We start from the raw sequence: 25,620 nt of genomic DNA on the forward strand, positions 1-25,620 counted from the left end.
TTATCTGTTGATAATAAGTTACCAGTTTTGGATCATATAGCAGCCCATAACCACCCTCGCCTGTTCCGCTTGTGACACGCAGCTTTTGCATCAGGAATCGCTTTAAAATATTGCTCTTCCTCAAGTTACAAATAACAGATAGTTTATGAAAAGTATTTTGTATACACGAAGGACACAATATTTAAAGCATACATGCAGTTATAAAATTCCTCAATAATATGAAATTTAAGTTTTTTTTTGTAATAATACGAAGAGATAATTTTATACGTGCATTGAATTAATATTTCCCTTATTCCTTTCAATCTGTATGTTATACATTCCCTGGCACTTTTACGCCCCAGACCCTCTTTCCCTATATCTTCGAACTATCCCTTGAAAATTATTATATTTCTGAAAGAGTACTTCTATCCTGTTTTCTCTCTGGCCTACTTGATTTCAACCAGCCTGTTTCTTTATTTCTGTCTACTTTGTCACATGACCAGATGCATGCTTATCTTTTCTTCAACGCAGAGTCTTGTAGCAGTTAAACCGATTTACCCGCAGCGACGACTTTATTGGTGTTTGTTTTGATATGAAATTTATGGAAAAATACTCCTTTCTCCGAACTATTAGGATTAGTTTAGTACGTATTTAATAACAGCGTAGCATACCATCAGTCATATTTAACCAATAAGTGCTGTGTTTGTTTCCGAGATCCGTGACGTACGAGATCGGAACAAACCACTTGTAGTCATAGGGAGATATATCGGAAGACGAGGTATTGTCGGAATTGGGAGACGAGATATTGCCGGAATCGGGAAATAAAAGAAATCTCTCTTGTTTGACCTTTACTGTAGTATGTTCAAGCGTAACAGTAACAAGAGGATAGCCCTTTTGTCGTGTCCAAGTATCCATAATCTGCGATACATTCATATGTGAGAGATCGACCTAAAAATTGAAGGTATAAAATTAATAAGGAAATGATAATTCTAATACGAGTATGTATTATGTAATACTATATAGTCATTAATTTTTAGTTCACACACTCACATATAATGCATATATATATGTAATAAATTCAGGAGCAGGAGGAGAAATTTTGATGGCGTAGAAGTGTTGATCCATAATGACTCGGAAATTAGAGGCGAAGGCAGATTAAATATTCAGTTTTATTTTCAGCAACATGTAGCGGCTACACACGAATCGGCACATGTGAATTTTCGTGTGAACAATTTAATGTGCCTGTTCCAAAAGGCTTACATTTTTGCTAATTTTGTAGCAAGAAAGGAGCAGCAGATAGACAGCAGTCTAGCTAAGGCAAAGCGTAGAAAGCAAGTGCGTAACGTTCAGGATGAAATCTCAAGTCAGACTGAGTTAGTTTTGGTTTTTAATATGTTCTGATTGGACAGTTAATATTGCTCTAAAATTACTATTGGCTGGCTGAGTTTTAGTTCCATTTACATCATCATAATTACATAAGAATCATATAACATAGAATAGTCTTGAAATGACGCAGTGCAGGGAGAGGTTATTATTTTTAGAATAGAGAAGGGAAATTAACGTTGCTAGTTTTTTATATATTCTTTATTTTTCTTACATATTCCGCCCTTCCTTCAAGAAGAAAAAGGAGTAGCGACAGAGAAGCCTTTTTAAAGAGAAAGCGTTAAAGCACTAGTAAATGGGGAAAAAAATAAATAAATAAATAAATAAATAAATAAATAAAAATAAAATTTTGATCCTGTAAAATATAATTTATAAATATCAATTTTTTAAAATAAATTTTAATTTTTAGAGTCCCATTGAATTTTTCAGCATTTCAGTCCAAAATTCGTTTTGTTTGAGCGTTTACATAATCACAATTCTTCAGGAAAGGTTCTTGTTATCACAGAATATCACAAAATAAACATTTACATAATCATTACTTACAATTAAATGTAACGCACATAAATATTTATGATACTAATTTCCATACTGATAAATTATATTTTAACACCATAAATATAATAGGAGTAACAGTTTCAGAAATTATGGTTTTACCGTTATTATCTTTCATTTACAGTTCCTGATTTTAACAAACTGGAAGGTCTCGAAATATTTCTAAACAAACATATCTATCCTCTGTCCTCTTGAGCTGTCCTCTTGAGCTAAACAGTGTGTTGTCTGCACTGGTGACTCAGGGAGCCTAGGAAGTTACTTGAAAAGTCCTCCGTTCCTTGCATAAAGTAACTGGCCTTTGAGAACTGCACTTACACATTCCACAATAAAAAAGTATAATAATATTAAAAAAAATTACACACACTCATAAAATGAGAGCCTCCAATATTTTCTTACATGAAGAGGGTAAAAGGAACAGCTGTATAGAGGTAATCACAGGCCTCTGTTTAGGAACCACTACTCCCTCAAGATACTCATACAATCACCCATAAATTTTAACATGCATTTACCATAATTACATGTTACTTATCTGTAATAATTTCATTTAATTTTTATATACACTTCATTTTTAGAATAATTATAAAATTCATATTGAAAATTTTCAACAAAATTTCAAAAATACAAATATTTATCTTAATAGCCTTCCCTAAAAATAACTAAAAATCTAAGAATTACTTATTTACTTTTCTAAATTATTAGAATTCAAATTTCTAATATCATTAAATTATATTTTTTTCATATCACAGTGTTACATTTTTTAGTATCCAATTTATTAAGGGAAAAATATCAGTTTCCAATGTAGATTCAATTACGAAAAAGCAGGAGCGAAGTTAATTTTCTGGCACCTACTTTAAGCGTAATCCTATGACTGCGAATATCCTAATTTATTCGCATATAGCCGGATCAAGATATGCAGTTCGATGATCTTGAAAGCACTGGAATTATTTGAAACGTTGGCACTTGGAAAACATTCGTATTTTTACTATAAACAAACGCTGGATTAATTTTGAAAGGCTGGCTCTAGATTTCATTTTTAAGCACTCTTAGCAATTCTATGATTCGATTTTTTTTCACATTTTCATATCGCTGTTCATTTACGTTGCTGCACTTATTAAACAACGGTATATGCTAGATTAAGTTTCGAAGCATGGATTTTGACTTTAAATACACTTGTTTTGGGAACGATTCGGTGTAATTGACTTGCTGATACAAAGCTGCGCACATACATTGACGGGAGCCGTAAATATATTGAAGATTAGAACATGAAGGCAATTAACTAATTCGGTTTTACAATCGCAGCCACAATTTCGATGATAACACTTCTGTGAAGCACAGGCACACTTTGCTGATGTAAAACGCCTTTTTTTTCTAATTATAATACAGATGGCCGTAAACTTCGTTTTCACTGACGTTAGCATTTTTGAACTTTCAGGTACTCGATATCCATTATGAATTTCCGTTACACATGGACGTTTAAAGAGGTGGTTGATTATAGAAGATAGCAGACACTGCGACGACATTTCCACTGGAAATCCGACGCACAGGACATGTATCCTGTCGACTTAATTGTAATAAATTCAGGAGCAGAAGGAAAAATTTTGATGGCGTAGAAGTGTTGATCGAAATTGACTAGGAAATTGGAGACGAAGGCAGATTAAATCTTCAGTTTTATTTTCAGCAACATGATGCGGCTACACACAAATCGGCACATTAAATGTGCCTGTTTTAAAAGGCTTACATTTTTGCTAATTTTGTAGCAAGAAAGTAGCAGCAGATAGACAGCAGTCTAGCTAAGGCAAAGCGTAGAAAGCAAGTGCGTAATGTTCAGGATGAAATCTCAAGTCAGACTGAGTTAGTTTTGGTTTTCAATACATTCTGATTAGACAGTTAATATTGCTCTAAAATTACTGTTGGCTGGCTGAGTTTTAGTTCCATTTACATCATTATAATTACGTAAGAGTCATATGACATAGAATAGTCTCGAAATGACGCAATGCAGAGAGAGGTTACTAATTTTAGAATAGAGAAGGGAAATTTACGTTGCAAATTTAATCTTTTATATATTCTTTATTTTTCTTAATATATATATATATATATATATATATGTGTGTGTGTGTGTGTGTGTAAACATCACTTACAGTTTAAAACAGCAATAGTTCCTTAATCCATTTTCTTAAATTTCTGTGTTTCCCCTTTCTATTCTAAAAGTAGTAACTTTTTTCTAGATTGCGCCACTGAAAGGTTCACCCACATTATGTCATCTGCATTGCTAAGAACGTTTCGCCAATTTTCCGTTCAAAATTTAAAAGAAGGAATCTTATATCCACTTTGCGCATTACCTACCAGGCACATTAGATACTCGGCGCTCGTTAAAATTAAAAAAAAAAAAAAAAAAAAAAAGCTAGAAAAACAGCACGTTTCTGTACGTTTAAATTAACACAATATTATTTATTTATTTTTCGAATCTAAAAACATCAAGTTAATACAATCAAACAATCATCAAATTAGTAGATAGAATCAATCACCAATCAATTAAAAAACCATAATGCAAAGAATAAAAAGCTTTAAAATATTATTACAATTGAGGAAATGAATTCGCAAAACATATGATAAAATTATGCTTATCAGCGTAATCGAAAGATTAGTGATACTTTGAATTACATAGCAAATGGATTTTGCGACAAGCGCATCTATTTGCGGTACATTTAGATTTGCAGTAACATTTTTTGAAACTCTGCCTGATCAACAATTTAAAAGTGGCGGGTATTTTAAGCGTGTAGAAACATTGCTGTTGTTTTAGCAAATCATTAGTTAGCTGTTGTTTAGTTAAATGATTGCTAATTAGGTCTTTGCATTAGTTATTAGTTTTGGTTACCCTTTCTAAGCATCGTTAAGTAACGTCGAAAAATCTCGAATTTGGGAGAACAGATGAATTTTGGGGGAGATCACCAAATTTAGAATGTTAATTTTGAGGTCCCCAATAATTTTTTAAAGCAGCTATCGTATTTTATTATAACGTTTTTGAAGTAAGGAATCATAAATTAATTTTCAATACTTATATATATATATATACATACACCATGATTAAAAAATATCTGACAAAATAAGCAGGCTTTGTAGCTGGATATATGTGCGAAAATGGGGCATTGAGGTGGCATATGGGGTTGTTGAGCGCCTGAAAGAATATTTTGTTGGCGTAAATCATCATTCTCCTTGCAAATTTCAAGTGGCAATCATTGTTACATGAACGAAGAGTTTGTCGGCATGCATTTTATCTATTAGTCTTTGAATGGAAATGGTATAGCTGCTCAAAAGAGGTATTCGGAAATCTTTCTGTGTGCTTTCTTTGAATAACTGCTCCGTTTTAGCTGCAGTTCTATAGATAACACGTTTGCGCCAAGATCCGCTTTAGCGTTACGATATGTAAAGCTCAAAATTCGTTCAGGGAATTCCTCTATATGGAATGCTCTTAAATATGTGTCTTAATAAAACCCTGTACCACTTCAATGAGCCATTCTGCAAACACATTCTATTTTAAAACGGGCTTATTTTGCTTCTCTTTACCTACTTTTCTCTTTTTCTCAGACATGTTAAATACCTTTGTTTACATACCATCTGCATGATGCTTATTTAAATTTAATAACGATTAACGTACAGAAAGCTTAAACAAAAAGTAGAAGTGCGAGCTGAATTAATTAAAAGGTGGCTCAATTTAAAATAATTTTAAATAGTATTCCAAGCAATAATTTGCTAAGATATTAAATTTCTTGTCATTTCAGATTGATTTTTAAGTAGATAATGATTATCTTTATCTCCACAAATGCAGAAAGTAAAAACAATTTGCAGGGAGGCTTTCATTTGAATATTTCTTTAATTTAAAAAAAAAGCACTTACTTCAGTGAATTCATTCCACAAGTCTTCAGTACGAGCATTCTGAAAACTATATTTCTTCAAGTAAGATGATAGTCCCTTTTGCACGGTTTCCATACTAAGAACGTTTGCTAACATATTTATTATTGAAGCACCCTATACAATGAAAAGAGTTATTTTTATTACGTTTCAGTTGTGTAAAAGACAAAAGAAGTAGATGGCATATTTTAATAAAATTAAGATTCTTGTTTCAATTACAAAATAAGACTATGAAAAGTAAATAAGTAAATATACAGCTATAATGTGTGGACTTTCCCATTACTCATATCCCGTATGTGGTTACGTAACCGAAATCACATTTTGAACTACAAAAAGAAAACTAAAAAGAGATTTTTTTAATAGTTGTTTATGCTAAGTACTTGATGCATTTCATGTCAAAAGTGCTATTTCTGTATATTACCAGATTCATATTGCTGGTATACATATTCAGAAGTATATGCTGAAAATGGTAAAGTTTCTGTGATGAAACTTCAGTAAAGATCTAAATTTTCATGCCGAAGCGTGGAACACGTAAAACACACATTGTGAATTTCCCCCCCCCCCGAATTAAATTAAAAAAGAAAATAAAGAAGAATATAAATAAATAAGTAAAATTAAATTCAATTTATACAGTTGGACAGCATCTACTTCTTTTATGTCCTGTGTGAATAAATGCAAAACTATTAATTTCATATTTTCAGCCAAAAGATTTATAATTGTATACTGTATAACTTATGAAAATGTATTTCTGCACATTATTTGAATGTTGATGTTGCAGATTAATTAAAAAATTAGATGAAATCAGTTTAGTAGATAATATATCTCCAGTTTTAAAATGCATGTCTGATTTTACGTGTGCTGTTCAAATTCTACAGTTACATTTGCCAACGGTTTAAAACTTAAATTTGTTCATATTAACAAAATGAATTATTTCATTTAATAGGCACAATGTAAATACTATTTGATATGACAAAATATTCTCTTGTTATTGCTTAATCAATGAAAACGAATTAATGCTGAGTTAAAAAGCGACAATTGCCAAAGTTAAGCAGAGATAGTCTAGCTTAATTTATTTAAAATAATTTGTAACGAAACAGCGTAATATATAGGTTTAAGAAACACAGGGTGAATATAATAAAATAGTTAAGTTGAAACAAAATAAATAAAGCAAAAAAGCACGAAACGGAAAATAATCATTTTCAAAATATTTACAAAATAAATCTAAAATTGTGCCAATTTTTTTGGACTCTTAGTAGAGCAATGTAAATTTAATAGAATTTCGTAACTTCGAAAACATTTGTCATTTTGGATACCAGATGCACAGTTTTCATGAACTGGAAATTCTTCCGTTCAGAAACGTAGCACAGATGCATCTAGACAAGAGCCAGTGCACCTCGAAGCGATTTTTTCAAAATTCTAATCAGATTTTTTTTTAATTTTATCTTTTTTGATGAAATCGCATCATTTTGAATAGTTTCACTCTTTCAGAAATATGGTTTTGGCAACATTTCTTCATTCAATGCTTTGTATACTGGACTGCTGACAGTTGAAAACCAGCACTATTGCCATTTGGAAAAATGAGGGCTATAATTCTATGCAGTTTTTAACTTTAATGTTTCTCTTGGATACTAGACGTTTGTTAAGAGAAGGCAACGGAAAGTTATTTAATTTTATTAGGATATTTAATATATGTATTAAGGGCTTTTGCTTATTTCATTGTAATGGGTTTTATATGCAATACATTTTTATTGAAAAAAAATTTTTTTTGATACAATTGTTCTGTAGAGTAAAATTCTGCGCAGTTTTAAATTTAATGTTTGGTGTTCCCTTTCGGCATTTTCTAGTACATTTAAAAGCCAGACGGAGGCTGACCGCGCAGCTGCTAGTAAGCTATAAAAAATGGAAATTGAGGAAACACGCTTCAGACAAAGCCGGAAGATTACTTCATTTTACTGAAATATATTATGAAAGAAAATAAATACGATTTGATAATTTGTAAAATTAATTTCTATATCAAAATCAGCAGCTAAAATATTTATTAACTTACTCTTAATTATTATTACTAAATCTATGTAAATAGAGATATAATTTTTCATTATCCTTTTCTATGCAGCCAAATCTATGCAAGTCTATAGATAAAGCCTTTTCTACGTAGCATATAGGTTTTTATATATATTTATGGAAATTGTATGCAAAATGTCACGGAATATATAGCTAAATTTTATAATATGCGGCTCGAATGTAATTTCAAACCTTTTTATAAACTATGAGATCGAACGCTGCTTCTATTTCTTGAGGATCAATAGCATCAATTACTATTGGATGGGAATTCTGAAGACTGTCTAGAGATAAAGCTTCTTGAGTAAATGAAACAACGAACTCATCCATCTGTAAGGAAAAACATAAAATTAAATATACGATAAAATAAAATTTTAAAGAAATTATTCTGTTCATTATAAATATACAGCATCCTATTGTACATTTTATGGAATGAGACAACTTAATTAAGGGTATATGAATATGGATTCACAAAAATATGACCAAGAGCGAAAAACGGAAATTATTTAAGTAACTAACATCCTACTGAAGATATGGTTTTTTACAATTTGTGAAAAGATTGTATGTTTATTTATATAATGATTACGTGTGTGTGTGTGTGTGATTATGGCAAAGCCTCGAGGGCTATCTGCCTAAGAGGAGGGATGCCTTCGTGGAGGACTTTCTAAGGGAAACTGGCTCGTATACACGTTACACATGGGGAAAACCACGAAAACACCCATGCAGCCAGCCCGTTCGCGGGATTCGAACCTCGGACCGAACTACCAGTGTTCAGCGACTTTACCACTCGGCCGCTGGTGGGCCCTTATATAATGATTACGAGACTCGAAATACTTGAATTAAAAAAAAAAGAATAAAAACGAGGTTTAATTAGACAGAGTTAAATTTATAATTACCATGATAAAATTAAAAGTGGTACACTGGCGTTCAGAATTAATTTGGCAAAAACCTTTGCAAAGAAATACTCCAAACAGTTGAAACGTCTACACAATTAATCATCAAGCCATTTAAAAAAGATCTGGATGTGTACACCACATGACTTCCTTCTACGGAATATACGCATTATTCCCACATTTCATTTAAACATATTTCCTCGAATTTCATTAGAGATATATTTCTCATTCGATAAATTCAGTTCTCACTTCGCGATGAGGCAAAAATACAAAAAAGCTCAAAATATTTTCATTAATAATTGAAACAGATAGAAAGACGTAAAACTCTAAATACAGTTAAAACAAATAAAAAAAATTTTTTTTTTAAATTAAAATTACAATTTCTACGCAAAAGCAAGCAATTCGGCCTGCAGGCAAGAAGGCAGATTTTTCGGTGCACAAAATTAAAAGTTTCCTTTTGGTCCCACTCGGCAAGAACACACTGAAGATGTAGAAATACTTAATGAACTATTCTGCTAAGTTTCAAACGTAGACAAATATGACTACTATGGTAAAAAAGAGGCACTCGGCAAAAAGACACTGAAGGTGCAGAAAGACCTAATTTACTATTCTGTTAAGTTTCAGACGGCTGCTATTGTAAAAAAAGTTAAGTTTAGGCGCACTTTTTTAAAATTGTTGATAATTCTACAACTACTGAATGCAGATTAATTAAAGGCATAAAAGCCTTAACCGGAAGATAAGAATAACATAATTAAATCATTTTTAAACAAAAAAAATTGCACAATTAACCAACATATAAAAATAAAAATAAATAAAAAAAAACTGAGCTCACTGATCCGAGTAACAGAGTGGGTATATATATATATATATACCCATATATATATATATATATAGCCACTTTATATATTATCTCCATCCTTTTTAAGTTTTAAAGTTCTTATACAAAAACTTTACTGTATTGAAGGTTAGCAGCCTCCTTACTTTTATATCTTGCTAGTTTAACTCATATTGAAATCATTAAATGTCATTCCACTAGATGACAAACTTGAAAATTTAACGCCATGCCTGCTATAGGTAAACCCAAAAAACAATTTCTATGAAAAACATTTAACTGTATTTACATGATTACATGCGGTACTTGACATATTAAATATATAGGACAGACTAAAAACAATCTTAACTTTCGAATCAATAACCATAGAGCTCAAATCAAAAAATTCAACGCACAAAAAATAGCATTAAAATATGTACACCATCACAACTTAATACAGCAGAGTTAGAACACTTTAAACACCATGACTTCAACTCTATTCAACTTCAGATACTAGATATAATACCCAATCACAAAACACGAATTTTTCAGGAATCTCTCTATATACTAAAACAACGTTCACTTTATCCATATGGACTTAACGCTTATATACATAGTCATAGAGATACTTCTAAGAAGTCTATTTTCAGCCAATTTAAGCTCTACAGCATCAAAACGCAGAGAGGAAAAAGAGGAAGCAAAATAAAAAATAATGCGAGATTTTTATCCACTTTGGATACACTTGCATTGAAAAAACAATTGAAATGTTTTTTTTGACTCAGACTACTTTCCCAAGAAACTTCTCAACTGGTTACACTCCTGTACTAATAAATTCCTTATCAAACTAAAAAAATTCATTCAAGAAAGCTACGACGACATACAAATCATTAAAGACATGATTCTTGATTTTAGTCTTTTCAGACTCTCTAATAGTCTCACTCAACGCAAAATTTATTTTAAAGTCAATTTTCTACATCCTCAGTTTGACAATATTCATTTCTCAAGAATCATCAGAGATTGTAAAGATTACTTCCCCGCAGTTGACACAATACCAATGATTGCATTTAAATATCAAAGGACCTTAAACAACTTGCTCACTAACCACCATGAAATAGATGAAACTGCAGAATGACATTGTAAGACACCAATTTACAGCAATTACGTAGATTCTCATCACCAGCACATAATTACTGGCAACCTGAATATCATACAAAACCATCAACTAAAAACACTAATGAGTTATGGTACAAAATTTAGACCAGTCAGAAACATGACTACAAATTACTGTTACAAGACTTTCGAAAACAACATCAACGAATTAATAGTTAAAGCAAGCTATCAACTTAATTTACCCATAGATACCTTCTTAAAATGGAAAGCTAAAATTCTTCAACGCATATCCACCGAAATCAGTCACCTCAAATTTAAAAGTACACTGAATTGGTCGCAACTTATATCAGATATTAATAAATTAAAACAGCTTTTTACTATTACAAAAATTGATAAAGCAACTAATAACTTTAGCATTATATGAAAACAATTCTACGCTGAAATTTTTCGTAAAGACGCAACACAACTACTTATCAATTAGCCAACCTTACAGAAACATCTATAATAAACAGGATTAAAACTTTTCATAAGAAACTCAATATTACTTTCAATGCAAACTACAACAGATTTACTAATCTTTATGCGATTCCCAAATTCCATAAAACACCATTAAAATTTAGATTTATAGCTAATGGAACTAATAATTACAAGAAAAATGTAGACTATTATTTTTCAATTCAACTTAATAAAATCTGTAAATTTATTTTCAATGATTGTAACACTAATCATAACTATTGCTGGATCATTCATAATAACACTCCTGTCATTAATACCATTCAAACCATTAACATCCAAAACATTAACTGCTATGATTTTGAAAACTTATATACCTCACTTCCTCTAGAAGAAATCTATACCAGTCTACTTGATCTACCTAAACTTTTCCCTAATATACTTGTCGCGTTTGCTTACTAGAACTTTACTTCCACGAACGCCCTCTGGCGAAAGAGACTAAAAGTAATCAGTTGAACGGCTGACGCGTCTAACAGATGTATAAAGATAGACCGTCTCCGTATAAATTATGCTTGTATTCATTGTAACTTGTAAATATTTTGTAGATATCTTTCATATGAATTAAAATTTCTTAAAAAGTTTATAGCTGTGTTCGAAGTTCATCATAGAGACAGATACCGAGAAGAAGGAAAAGCAGGCAGTTCAGGGCAGCCCTATTTAGAAGGTAAGTGAACTTTCACTTATCTATTTAATGATCAAAAAATTTTAATAGTACAAAGTTGATAAAATTTTTTAACATGGCGCCCGAACAGGGACTGCCAGTAACTGCTGTTTTCCTAACTATTGAAACTGTCTAAATTGATATCAGTTATATAGATAATACATAAGCATAAATAATTAGTGGATTGCTGATACTTGTTGAATTGTTGAATATTAAATAATGACGGAATTTATCGATACATTGAAAAGGAAACGCGGCCACATAAGGGCTGCCGTTACAAAATTAATTGGCCGAATCGAAACTGAATTACCAAAAACAGAAGTGAATGCAGAGGAACTAGAAATTTCTTTAGAACTCTTAAATGAAAAATCGAACGAGTTAAAACAAATAGATGCCGATATAGAAAAATTAATAAACATAAAGGATCTAGACCAGGAATTAAACGGTGTTGACGAATATCGTGAAAGAATAACTACATTTAAATACAAAGCTAACAAAAAATTGAAAGAAATTAATATAGAACAACAAAAATTTAATGTGTTACGAAGCACTGAACAGTTAAGTGAAAGTATTATAGAAAACGTTAAAATCGAAAGTCATAATGTGAAGCTTCCTAAACTTACGATTCCGAAGTTTTATGGCGAGAGCTGCGAATGGCTGACATTTTGGAACACTTTTTCATCAGCCATACACCAAAATAAAACGCTTGACGCTATAAGCAAATTTAATTATTTGAAATCCTTTTTGGGAGGCACTGCTTATAACACCATTGACGGTTTCGATTTAACCGAAGAAAATTACGAAACTTCAGTTAAACTCCTCACAGAACGATTTGGAAATAAAGATGTACTGATAAACGCCCATATAGATAAATTACTGAAAAAAAGACCTCTAAAGGATTCTAATGACATTCAAAATTTCCGTAAGTTATTCAATTATATACAGAAACATATTCGATGTCTTGAATCATTAAATATGACCTCAGAAACATATGGAGCTTTATTAACACCTATTTTGCTTAAAACATTGCCCCCAGATTTGGTTTTGGAGTATAATAAAACAGTTCGAAAATCAAATTACGATTTGAATCACCTAGTGGAATTTCTTTCTGAACAGTTAGTTGCGCGGGAACGTACATTCCAGACGGTCCAGCCAAAGGCGGCGCCACAAAAGCATAACAAACTGAGTGAACCCAGACCTATTGCGAAACACACAGCTTCGGAGTTAACGAACGCAAGTTTGCGGGGGGGACAAACACCATGTGTTTTCTGCGACTCTTCTGATCACGAGTCTATAACGTGTAAACAAGCATCTTTATGGTCTACTGAGAAAAAAAGGGAGAAATGCAAAGCGAAAGGGATCTGTTATCGCTGTTTACACCCACGGCATCTCAGTTTTAATTGCACTTCTAGAATAAGGTGTGAATTATGTAAACAACGACATGCCACTATAATGTGTTTTAAAAACGAAAACGGAGAAATTAAGGAAGAACAAAGTGAAAATAAGGCCTTAACGAATAATTCATCCTATGAAAGTGTAATCTTGCAAACTTTAATTGCCAATGTTTACGGAGATGGTGAAAGCAATTTTATACGAATAATTCTGGATACCGGAAGTAGCAGATCATATATCAGCACATTTCTTGCGGAGAAATTAAAACTAAAATCTTTAGGTCAGGAAAGTGTGACTCATGGGCTTTTTGGAGGAATAGAAAAAAGGGAAAATCACAACAAGTATCTGATTAAGTTAAATAATCCAGAAACAGGATTCACATGCGAAATGGAAGTTTTGAGCCAAAAAACCATATGCTCACATATTCCAAAATTGGAGGATAGGGAATGCTTAAAGAAACTAAGAGGTTACAAAATTTTTCCCAGTGATGTAACTAATGAGAATTCTTGTTTATTTGAAAAACACCCTAACGAAATACACATGCTTGTAGGAGCAGATTATGCCGGAAAACTCTTTACAGGGGAAATAATACACGTAACGGAGAGTTTAGTAGCGATGAATACACACCTTGGTTGGACAATATTAGGGAGAACGAAGGTAAAGGGAAAAAATTTTAATGAAGTTCTTTTATCACTACACATTAGTGACAGAAAAATTTGTGACTTGTGGTCTCTTGATTCTATCGGAATAACTGAACCAGCTCTTTCGCAAACAAAACAAGAAATACAAAAGGCTACAGAAAATTATTTCATCCGTACTTTAGAAAGAGATGACGCTGGAAGGTATCAGGTATCACTTCCATGGCTTCAAATTCATCCTGAGTTGCCAGATAATAGAATCCTTGCAGAAAAGCGTCTGAAGTCTTGCGTGAAAACCCTTCAGACAAAGAATTCCTTAGAAGCCTACGAAACTGTTTTAAAGGATTGGGTAGAAGAGGGAATAATTGAACCTATCGATATTTCGGAGGCAGAAAAGATCAAAGGGCATTATCTGCCACATAGAGCAGTGTTTCGGGAAAATTCGACTACCAAAATTCGACCAGTGTTCGACGCATCTGCAAAGGAGAAAAATTCGGTATCTCTGAACGACTGCCTGGAAAAGGGTCCTAATTATCTTGAATTGATCCCCAAAATTTTGATAAAATTTCGAGAGGGGAAGTATGGAGTAATTTCGGATATAAAAAGAGCATTTCTTCAGATAGGTGTGAATCCAGCGGATCGAGATTTTCTCCGCTTCCTATGGTGGGAGAAAGGACAGCCTGAAAAACTGACTATATATCGGCACCGAAGGGTTGTATTCGGCGTAAACGCCAGCCCCTTTTTACTCGCTGCCACGATTAACTACCATTTGGAAAATGTACCAAAACATCATCAGGAAATAGCTTCAAAGCTAAAGAAAGCCATGTATGTGGATAACTGCGTAGCGAGCGTGGAATCAATTGAAGAATTAAACTCATTTATCAAAGGATCTAAGGAAATAATGGCTACTGCAAAATTTGACCTAAGAGGATGGAAACATAATAGACTTAAAAATGAAACTTCAATTCTAAACCTTTCTGATAAAGATTATGAAGATGTTGTGTCAGTATTGGGATTGAAATGGGACTTGTTTGACGATACTTTGTCTTGTCACGTAAAATATGAAGAAAACCCTGTATTGAGCAAAAGATCTGTTCTTTCCGAATTGAGTAAAATCTTTGACCCAATTGGGTTTACTAGTCCAGTTACTCTCTTGCCTAAACTGATTCTGCAAGAGTGCTGGAAACAGAAAATTAACTGGGATACTAATTTGCCGAATGATCTAGCAAGGAAATTTTTCACATGGTCATCTCAGTTAAAATATTTGAAAGACATCAAAATTCCTAAATTGCTTCCCAAAATAGACGAAAGTACCACTCTGCATGTATTTTCAGACGCAAGCAAGGACGCGTATGCGACCTGCATTTTCCTTAGACACAGCGGTGAGAGTGGAGTCACTTGTCAATTGATACAATCTAAAGCGAGAGTTGCTCCCCTAAAAGCACTCACCATACCTCGACTAGAGATACTCGCTTGCACTATTGGAGCCAGGCTCTCTCATACAATAAGAGAAGACTTGAAACTAAAAGAGGTTCCAGTTTTTTACTGGACGGATTCCAAAAATACCCTCTTTTGGATAAAACAGAAAGAAAATTGGTCCACTTTTATAGCCAATCGAGTAAATAAGATTCGAAAACTGAGTAACCCAGATCACTGGCATCACATTCCCGGAAAGTTTAATCCTTCGGATTTGCCATAACGCGGTTGCTCTGCAAAAGAATTGAGGAAATCCGAATGGTGGAAAAGACCAGATTGGATTTATCGACCTCCAGAAGAGTGGCCTATTGCAGATGGAGAACATCCTGACTTCGATATAGTAAATGGAGAGAGAAAACGAACTGTGGTTTCAGCCAGCAATAACACGAATGCAGATAAATTTAACCTTTTTGACAATATTTCAAAATTCGAAAAGATCATAAAGGTCGTATCTTGGATCTTTAGATTCATTAAAAATGCTACAACACCACCATCTGAAAGAACTCATGGGAGAATTTCAGTCGAAGAACTAAAGGGAGCTGAAACAGTGGTTTTCCGACTCATCCAACAAGAATCTTTCGAAGGATTGAAAGATAAAAGAATACGTGCTCTAGAACCTATCATGGACTCCAATGGCCTTATAAAAGTGAAGACACGTATCTTTCAGAGAGACGATGATGCTGACTTTCGTTACCCAGTTTTACTTCCCTCAGAACATCCATTAGTATTAAAACTGATCAAATCTGAACATGAAAGGCTAAGTCACGCTGGAGTACAATTCGTTATGTGCGCTTTGCGTGAAAAATATTGGATCATGAAGAGTAGGAAGACCGTACGCAAGGTTATCCAAAACTGTGTACGATGTCGAAGGTTCGACTCTGATTCATATAAGATTCCTCAAGCGCCACTACCTGAAGACAGAATAAGAGATGCTTTAATTTTTGAGATTATTGGTGTTGATCTGACGGGTCCCTTAATTTTAAAAGGAGGCCAAAAAACATGGATCGTCATTTTTACTTGCGCAATATATAGAGCAGTTCACTTAGAGCTAGTCTCATCTCTATCAACCGAAAGTTTCCTGCACGCGTTCAGGCGATTCATCGCTCGAAGGGGTAGACCTGTCACTGTATACTCCGACAATGGAACCAATTTTGTTGGATCAAATAATTTGTTTAAGACCATAGATTGGAATTCTATCTTAGAAAATGCAACAGTTAAGAAAATTGAATGGAAATTTATACCCCCTTCCTCGCCATGGTGGGGAGGGTGGTGGGAAAGATTAATTGGAGTACTAAAGAGAATTCTTCGAAAGGTACTAGGAAAATCTTCTCTGAACTACGAAGAACTGTTGACAATCATTTGTGACTGCGAGAGCATTATGAACAACCGTCCTCTCTCGTATTTGTCAGAAGACGTAAAGGATTTAAGAGCTCTCACCCCAGCAATGTTTCTAACAGAAATTCCAGAGACTGGAGTTCCTGAATTAGATCTTTTGGATTCTAAATCCATCAATAAAAGATACCTTTACAGAGCCAAATTGAGAAAAGATTTACGAAAAAGATTTCGATCAGAATATTTAGGGCAACTAAAACAAAGCTCAAAATTCATCCGCGAACCATCTTCTGTGAAAGTTGGTGATCTTGTAATTGTGTCCAACAACGAAAAAAGGATAAACTGGCCCTTAGCTAGAATCGTGGAAATATTTCCATCCCACGACGGATACATTAGATTAGTGAAACTGAAAACTGCACAAGGGGAGATTATAAGACCTACTAAGAACCTCATACCTCTTGAACTCAACTTTACACCTGAGTCAGATATGCAAGTGAGGTACAGAACTCGACGTATGACGAAATCTCAAAAGACTTGAACTACAGGTCAGTTGAGGTCCATCCTCTGTTGATACTGGACCTCAAGGTGGGAGTGTCGCGTTTGCTTACTAGAACTTTACTTCCACGAACGCCCTCTGGCGAAAGAGACTAAAAGTAATCAGTTGAACGGCTGACGCGTCTAACAGATGTATAAAGATAGACCGTCTCCGTATAAATTATGCTTGTATTCATTGTAACTTGTAAATGTAAATATTTTGTAGATATCTTTCATATGAATTAAAATTTCTTAAAAAGTTTATAGCTGTGTTCGAAGTTCATCATAGAGACAGATACCGAGAAGAAGGAAAAGCAGGCAGTTCAGGGCAGCCCTATTTAGAAGGTAAGTGAACTTTCACTTATCTATTTAATGATCAAAAAATTTTAATAGTACAAAGTTGATAAAATTTTTTAACAATACTCAATATCATGACTCTTGACAAATGGAAAACCTACCTAAAATGCACACTTTTTCATAACTACATCAAGTTTCAAAATCAACTTTTTAAACAAGTCAGAGGATTGCCAATGGGCTTACATTCCAGCACCTCGATCTATAATATCTTTTTATTTGTCAAAGAATTTAACTTCCAAAAAAATCTACAACCACAAGAGTTAAATTACTACAAACACACCTACAGATATATTGATGACCTTATTACAATTAATAATTTTGGTAAAATTGAACACTCCGAGATTTATCCGAATTGTCTTACACTTAATAAAACTAATAATTCACAAAATAGCATAGACTTTCTAGATCTTCAAATCATTAAATACAAAAAAATTTTACTTTTTGACAAAACAAGAAACTTCAATTTCAATACTAACAAATTAATAAATTGGAACTCCAACATATCCAAAAAAGTAACTAACAATACTATAATTAATCAAATACAACGAATTAAAACTATATGCACAGATACAATAGATTTACAACGCGAAATTTTGATCCTTATCAAAATTCTCAAAAATAATCTAATTCCCATTCAATTTATCGGCCCACCAGCGGCCGAGCGGTAAAGTCGCTGAACACTGGTAGTTCGGTCCGAGGTTCAAATCCCGCGAACGGGCTGGCTGCATGGGCGTTTTCGTGGTTTTCCCCATGTGTAACGTGTATACGAACCAGTTTCCCTTAGAAAGGCCTCCACGAAGGCATCCCTCCCCTTAGGCAGATAGCCCTCGAGGCTTTGCCATAATCACACACACACACACATTCAATTTATCAACCATTGCCTTAAAAGAGCAGGCGTTAAATACTCACTCTAAATCATTTAACTGATAGAGATATGATAATTTGTTCCTAAACCTGAGAAGGCGGTATAAGTTGGATGACTGTCAGTTGGAAGATTTGTATATAGTGTAATTACTCAATTGTATATATTGTAAAAAGCTAATTGTCTTCAGACATATACTATTACTATACTGTTATTAAAAATTGGGCCTATTTCATGCCTTTAGACTGTCCATTAGCTCTTGGACAGTGAAAATGCCTTTTTCCTTTCTTAAATTCTTAATCATTGCGACACGACAATTAGCCCGAAATTAATTAATTTCCATTCACTAGTATTTTCAAAAAAATCTTAACAGACGGTCTCTCTCAGATAAGAACTCCACAAAATACATCCCTCAAGAATTCCAAGTCCCACCCACTACCATAAATTACTTCACCCAAGTCTTACCGACTGATATTATTCAAAGCCCCTACTGCCGCTAAGAATTTTCGGACACCCTACACTTCTGAGTCAGACACGAAGAGAACACTTTGCCAACTCCCCCACTAGAAAGAATGTAAGTTACTTAATACCTTTTCTGGCCTTTATATCTTCATGTACATTCTCTGATCTTATTTATATTATTTTCTATATTATTTTTTATATTATTTTTATATTGTCTTTGATTTGTTTTTACAAAGTTTGCATTATTTATCTTTTTTTTTATAATCTTCTATGTTTATTTCAACTTTACTTTGAATTCGATTTCATAATGACAATTTCCAATGTTTAATTTCTACAAATAATATAGTACTCAAATGCATAAACATGAAAGTGTCGGGGACGGTTACTCGAGCTAAATAGGATTTCTCTACAGTAATTGATTTTTACTCCAAATTGAATTGACTAAAATGCTTCATAAGAATAAGTTCTTTGAGTATCAGCATTGGTTCATAATTCCTTCTATTCGCGGAAATATTTGGCCTGACTAGAATTGCCGGTTTGGCTTTAACTTATAACTCGAGTAATGACGAAACACTTTCGTATTTACGTATTTTTATCAATTATTGTTCATTGAACGGGAGTTGGTTTGTTCCCCTTGAAAAGTCAACTAATTTCCGATCAATGACAATGATTACATGTTTTAATTTTTCCTTTTACAATTGAAATTTTATTCTTCGTGATGATTTAACTCCAGTCGCCGTTAAAACATTATTAACATTTTGCTTTCAAATTACTTCAAAACATCTTTCAAAATATAACTTACCAGTATGGATTCACACTTTTAAAATAATTCTACTTTAATTAAACTTAGGAGATAATATAATCAATTAATCAATACTGTTTAGGAAATAAATTATTATTAACTAACTTTGCAGCAATTGCGCAAGTAATAATAACTTGTATTCGCACTAAATGGATTTAAGATCATACAACATTATATATATACATTTATATACTTTTGGTGCGGCGGATTGCAACCAGAAAGGGAGGTTACACAACTGCACGTCATAGCAGTCCTATATACAAAATTTCAACGTTCTGAGGCTACTTGATTTTGAGTTATGCAATATACATACATACGTACGTACGTAGAGACGCCACGAACATTTCTCTTCTTAATTCATTTTAAATCATTTTTATAATTCGTTTGGGGAAAAAGAGTTCTTTATTCTGTCCTTACATACAGATGTCACTCAAAAACATCGTTAAAATGCATTCGATAGCGGTCAAAATAGATATTTCCGTTCAAATATGGTAGCCGGTATTTTTCGTGATTACAATACTTCTTTTACTTCGTAGAAAGTAAAAAGGTAACAATAAAAAAACAAATACATTAAAATGTTTCATTGGAAGCTTATAAAAGTATTAACAAAAAGGAGGTAATTATTTAAAAAGAGATAAAACAGAATAAAAAAGCTGTAACTTATTTTTAAAAGGGGAAAATAATTATCATACAGCTTAAGCAAGAGATTAAATAATTCTGTTTACAAAATTCGCCTAAAAGTTTACATCACGAATAATAAAAGCACGAGGCGCTTGGTAAATTCACAAAAATAACGACACACTTTTGACAACGCAATTTAAAGATTTGATTTCGTTATTTAGGCGCCCATGCTTTAATTATTTGAGATATAAAAGTATAGATGAATTTTGTAAAGCGAATTATTTAATCTCTTGGTTCTATTAAAATATATGATAAATCATTTTTCTAATTTTAGTTCATTAATGAGTTTTAAATAAAAGCTTCCTTTATAAAACCATTTTATTATTTTTTTTTTTTTTACTTTCATGGTATCTACGGCAACCATGGGGACAGGTAAAAGCGAGCTAGTCCATCCTGGCATAGAGGTAACGGAATTCGAGATCCTCCCTTTTGCACCTACAGTCGAATTTTTGCACGACTACACTCGAGTGGCAGGCCGTTTCAAAAGAGGTAAAATGATACTTCTTTTAATGTTTTAGAACTTTCAGTAGAAATATACTTGAAAATGTTAATGCATAAAATATTAGTGGTTTAGCCTAGTTCTTCTATTCCATGGAGTCCACTGACGGCACGCCACTGATGACGATGGTCGAAAGATCTGTGTGTAATGTTCCAGTTTAGAGGGTCTTATCCGGAGATTTTTTTTCCTGGGAATCATCCATGCCTTCGGATGCTACTACTTCGAGAGATGACTTTTCAGATTCTAATCATAACTAATGCTATTGATATGTTTCGATTAGGGAACCCGCCGGTTAATGCAATGTATTTGTATACTATCAGTCAAGACTATTTCTTGGTAGAAACTGCGAACTAAACTCTCTGACAGCAAGTTCAAAATTCTTATAAAAGCCTAAAAAATATTTTCATTATTTTTCTTCCCACGAAACTGATCGCAGTGAGAATCTCAGTTTCTACAGATGTGATAGGAACTTACGCTCCATGCGTATCAGAATAAAATATAACCAGGATAAAAGGTGAACGCATTATTCACGGATCCTGCAGCTGGAGGGTTAAAACTAAGAATTTTTATAATTTGCCTACGTAAGTACGCCTCAGTCACGAATTTGAATATTATATGCCCTCATCATTTGTATGTTACTTAGGATGTAATATCCTTCTTAAGAAATTTATATCGTACCAGAGATGGGCATATTTGTATCTAATAATTTTCTTGGTACGTTGACAGAGCTTAGAGTTGGCTAGAGAAGATGGAAAAAACATCATTTTTAGTCATGTCTGGAAAAAACTCATTCGCAGTTGATCACTGGAGAGAAAAATCACTATTGGTTTGATGGTTAAAACCTAATTTGTATTTTGAATAGAAGCAATTTTCAGAAATATATATTTTCGCTTGATTGGCTTAACACTAGGGGCGCTAACTAAACGCACCCTACAATTTTTATACATGCAGCTTACATTTTAAATAGTACTAGAAAAAGTACAGGGAAGCGAGAGATTTGACTTATTCGGGAAGTAGCAGGCAAAAAAGTAAAGTGCATTAAGCAGTTGGTGTTATTTATAATCTTGATTCCTTTGTGTTCTGGACAGCTACTGGGCAAAATTTTACAGCAATGCAGAGAAATTGCAGGGAAAGAGTGACATTGGTAACGCAGTATGGATTCGCTGAAGGGTGTTGGGTTAGGATTAAAATTAGGACGTTTAATGACTATTGCCAATTTGTTCGAATTAAGTTTAAATCTGTTAATAAATTTCCGTCATTTTCCGTCATTTATGTAAATTTTAGGAAATACTAAATATGAATATTTTTGACTTATATGCGTATGTTCTTTCCCTGCTTAACATGTTACAACTAATTGTTTTATCTCACTAGAACTTACGGATTCACAGAAATTACTAGATCCAACGATAACTGTAAATTATTAGTTGGTATAATATTGTAGATGAGCATATAAATACATGGGAAAAAATGATGATACTTGGCGAGGCAGAATTGGTTTTCGATATTTCAGAATGGTTATTACCCCCAAACGATCAATTCTCGTAACGAAAGGGTAGAAAAGATAACACAACAATATCTTTATTTTCATATATCCATTCATTTGCGAGTTTTATTTATCTATTTTATATTTATTATTTGTAGTTATTAGGACATTGGCTTTCCGTTTGTGGAAGACGTATATTATACGCTAAATGTTATTAGAAATTTTCCGTTTCCTTGCGAAAGCTGTTAAAATATTATTTGAGTTTCTTATAAATTCCTCTGTGAAAGCATCCCTTTCTTTAGTCAGATAACCCTCGTTTGCTTTGCCATAATCAAATAAATTAACATAATCTACTTGGGTTTCTTTACAGTTTGTTCGTGATTGCTGCTGTGAAGATGTTCATTAGTTATTATCCATCACTGAAATATGCTCCGTATAGTTTAGGACAATTCTGTTGGATATTTAAGCTCATCTTCTAAATGATTTGGTATGTATAGTTGTAAAAACAAATTAGCTATTCATATCCAAATATATGTATATTGGACAATAAAATTTACGTTTTGTTTCTTTCTGATATTTGCATCATTAGTCACAATTTTAGCACTCATTAGAAGTCCTGCCATAAACTGATGAAAATGACCATAAAATAGTGTAACTATTTCACTTATAAACTGGTACAGATATTTAGGTATGATAATAAATGTACTGTTTAAAATTTTGTTTTTTATGTAGTTTATTTTTCTATGCTAATTATAATAAGCTACCAAATAAGCACTTCACAGAAAAATAATTTTTGGCAAATTTTTGTCAAGAAAATTATTATGATAAAGCCTTTCTTTTTTAAGAGTAAGATGTATAATATATTTGTCTCTTAAACAGGTTGCTTAATAATCACAAATAGCAACAGAGGAGGAGCAGATTTTGAGTCAATATAGAAATATTATTTATGCTGTACTTTACCATATCCCATTCTGATCTGATGCTGTCTAAAGCAATATATTGCATAAAACTTGCAAACCCTTCATTCAGCCACAAATCATTCCACCACTGCATAGTCACAAGATTACCAAACCACTGAAAATAAAATACCATAATTTAATAGACAAATAAATTTTTAATACTTTCATTTTCAAAAGCAGAAGAATGAAAAATCATTTTGAATTATTTTCAAATTTTTAACAAAATACAAGATGAATATTTTCTTAGCCTATTTATTCATCTAAAAATTTGAAATCATCAAAACTGTTCTCCTGATTCGTCATTATAAAAGATGATTCGAAGACAACATTTAACTATTTTTTAGAATTTTTAACACTATCCACAAAACCAGTTGATAAATGCATTGCAGTGGGATGTTCAAATATATTTCATTAATTCAACACAGTAATTAATAAAACTGTCTAATGTAGAAAATTTGAACATCCTATCATGAACTATCACGAAAGTTTTAAACAAACTTGCGTAAATTATGTGTCTCTAGCCATTACAAATTTAAAGTCCTGTAATACGAAGCTTACTCTTGTTTGCACTTTCAAATGTAAACAAAAGTAAAATGCGACACAATAATAAAAAAAGTACAATAACAACATAAAAGCAGTTGTGACATAATAACAAGTGTAGCTTCCGTGTTCAGGTTGTCATTAATGCTCTGCTAAATTTCTTTATGAAATTAAGCTAAATTTAGAGTTTTTAATTGATTTAAATCCCCCACTAAGAAAAATCCCTCAATTTTTAAATTGTAGCCTAAAAGGGATTTAGGCCAAATGGGCTATTTGTCTCGAAACTGGATTTTGCATCGTTGGGATTTTTTTTTTTCTCGAAACTGGATTTTACGTCATAAATGGGTGTATCACTTTTCAAATTGTTGCCACCAAATGTTATCGTTCGGTATTATTTTTAAAGAAATTAAATAAATAATGCAGAATCTGCAGGTATGTATGCATATTCCTCGCATTGTGAGAAAACAGCAGTAACTAGAGCCATCCAAAATTTGAATAACGTTCTCCTTCACCCGAAAATGGAAGTTCGCATTTTGAATTTCGTATTGTTCATTTCATATTTTGTAAAACTTGAAGGAATGTTTTATTAACAAACTCAACGATTTGAAAGTGAGCAGTGGCAGTATTGAACGGAATAAAACATTTTTATCTCCAGTGCACACGACTGTATACCCAAAATTCTTAAGATATGGTGTTTTTAAATATTTTGCCATTTTGCTGTTGAATTGAATTTTATGTGGAAAACTCAACCTTCATATGATGAATTAAAAAAAGACTAAAAAAAGTAGAAAAATGTATGCCAACATCTAACACTGCATTGAGAAATCTAAACATATTCTGCTCTTCTGCTTTTAAAATATTTATAATTTTACTGTTGAATTGTATATGGATTAAATGCGAAGAAAATTATGCTTAATAATAAAGCTAAAAAGACAAAAAGAAATGGGCTTAGCAGAAGTGAGTGCAATAGCAGTGTGGTAGAATACAAGCTTCCATTTTTCACACCTACTGCTTAAAAAAAAATCTAATGACTCTACAGTGGCGCCCGAACTAAAAGGTGGTGGACGATAATTCTTGACCATTAGGATCAAGCAATTGGGTGCCCTAATCCCTAGTCGTCCTTTAAAAGGGGGAATATGTAAGATATTTTCTCCCTCCTTTCTGCATGCCTTCATGATGTAACTGTTAGCGCACTCGGCGCGTATTCGAGAGGTGCAGGTTCGAGTCCAGGCGAGGGCATTGCTCAATTTTCACATCTCCTGCTTTAAAAAATAACCTAATGTCTCTACAGTACCTGGTGTAATTTCAGACCGCTCTCGTTAGACTGGTATCTTCAGAGTTTCTTTGCTTGTAACATCGGGAATACAAATAAGTCCCCACTGTTTTTTTATCAAAAATTGGGCATTTATTGAGAAAAAAAGGTACGTTAAGTTTTATTTAAAGTATTGTCCATCGTTAGACACTAGTTTTTTTTCCATCTTTTTGGCAGCATACGGATACGGCATCGGAAGAACGCTTCATCTTTCGAGGCTATCCACAAATCAAACGAATTCTTGGTATGTTCTCACGATGTGAAGTGCTGCTTGGGCAGGCCATGCGTCATGAATCGGAACAACTATTAATCAGAAGGATCAATGTCTGGTGAATACAGCGGGAGAGGGGAAACTTCTTATTTGAGTGTTGAGTAGGTTTTGGCCGGCGTTATTGTGCCGGAGAAAAATATTGTCATGTCTG

At 32.9% G+C, this 25,620-nt stretch overlaps 1 protein-coding gene across 2 annotated transcripts in view; it reads right to left on the minus strand.

The window, feature by feature from the left end:
• LOC118196181 (glutamyl aminopeptidase-like) overlaps positions 1-25,620 on the minus strand; it is a 122,292-nt gene that overhangs the window by 53,983 nt on the left and 42,689 nt on the right. For both annotated transcript variants that reach the window (XM_085827685.1, XM_085827686.1), the window contains 4 exons: positions 23,348-23,461; positions 8,077-8,211; positions 5,809-5,940; positions 651-927 (listed from right to left, as the gene is read on the minus strand). In XM_085827685.1, the coding sequence (XP_085683811.1) occupies positions 651-927; positions 5,809-5,940; positions 8,077-8,211; positions 23,348-23,461 (658 nt within the window). The remainder of the gene's footprint in view (positions 1-650; positions 928-5,808; positions 5,941-8,076; positions 8,212-23,347; positions 23,462-25,620) is intronic.

The sequence above is a fragment of the Stegodyphus dumicola genome, chromosome 12, assembly GCF_044657685.1.
Source record: "Stegodyphus dumicola isolate Sdum_Otavi_A_Nest chromosome 12, ASM4465768v1".
NCBI lineage: Eukaryota > Metazoa > Arthropoda > Arachnida > Araneae > Eresidae > Stegodyphus > Stegodyphus dumicola.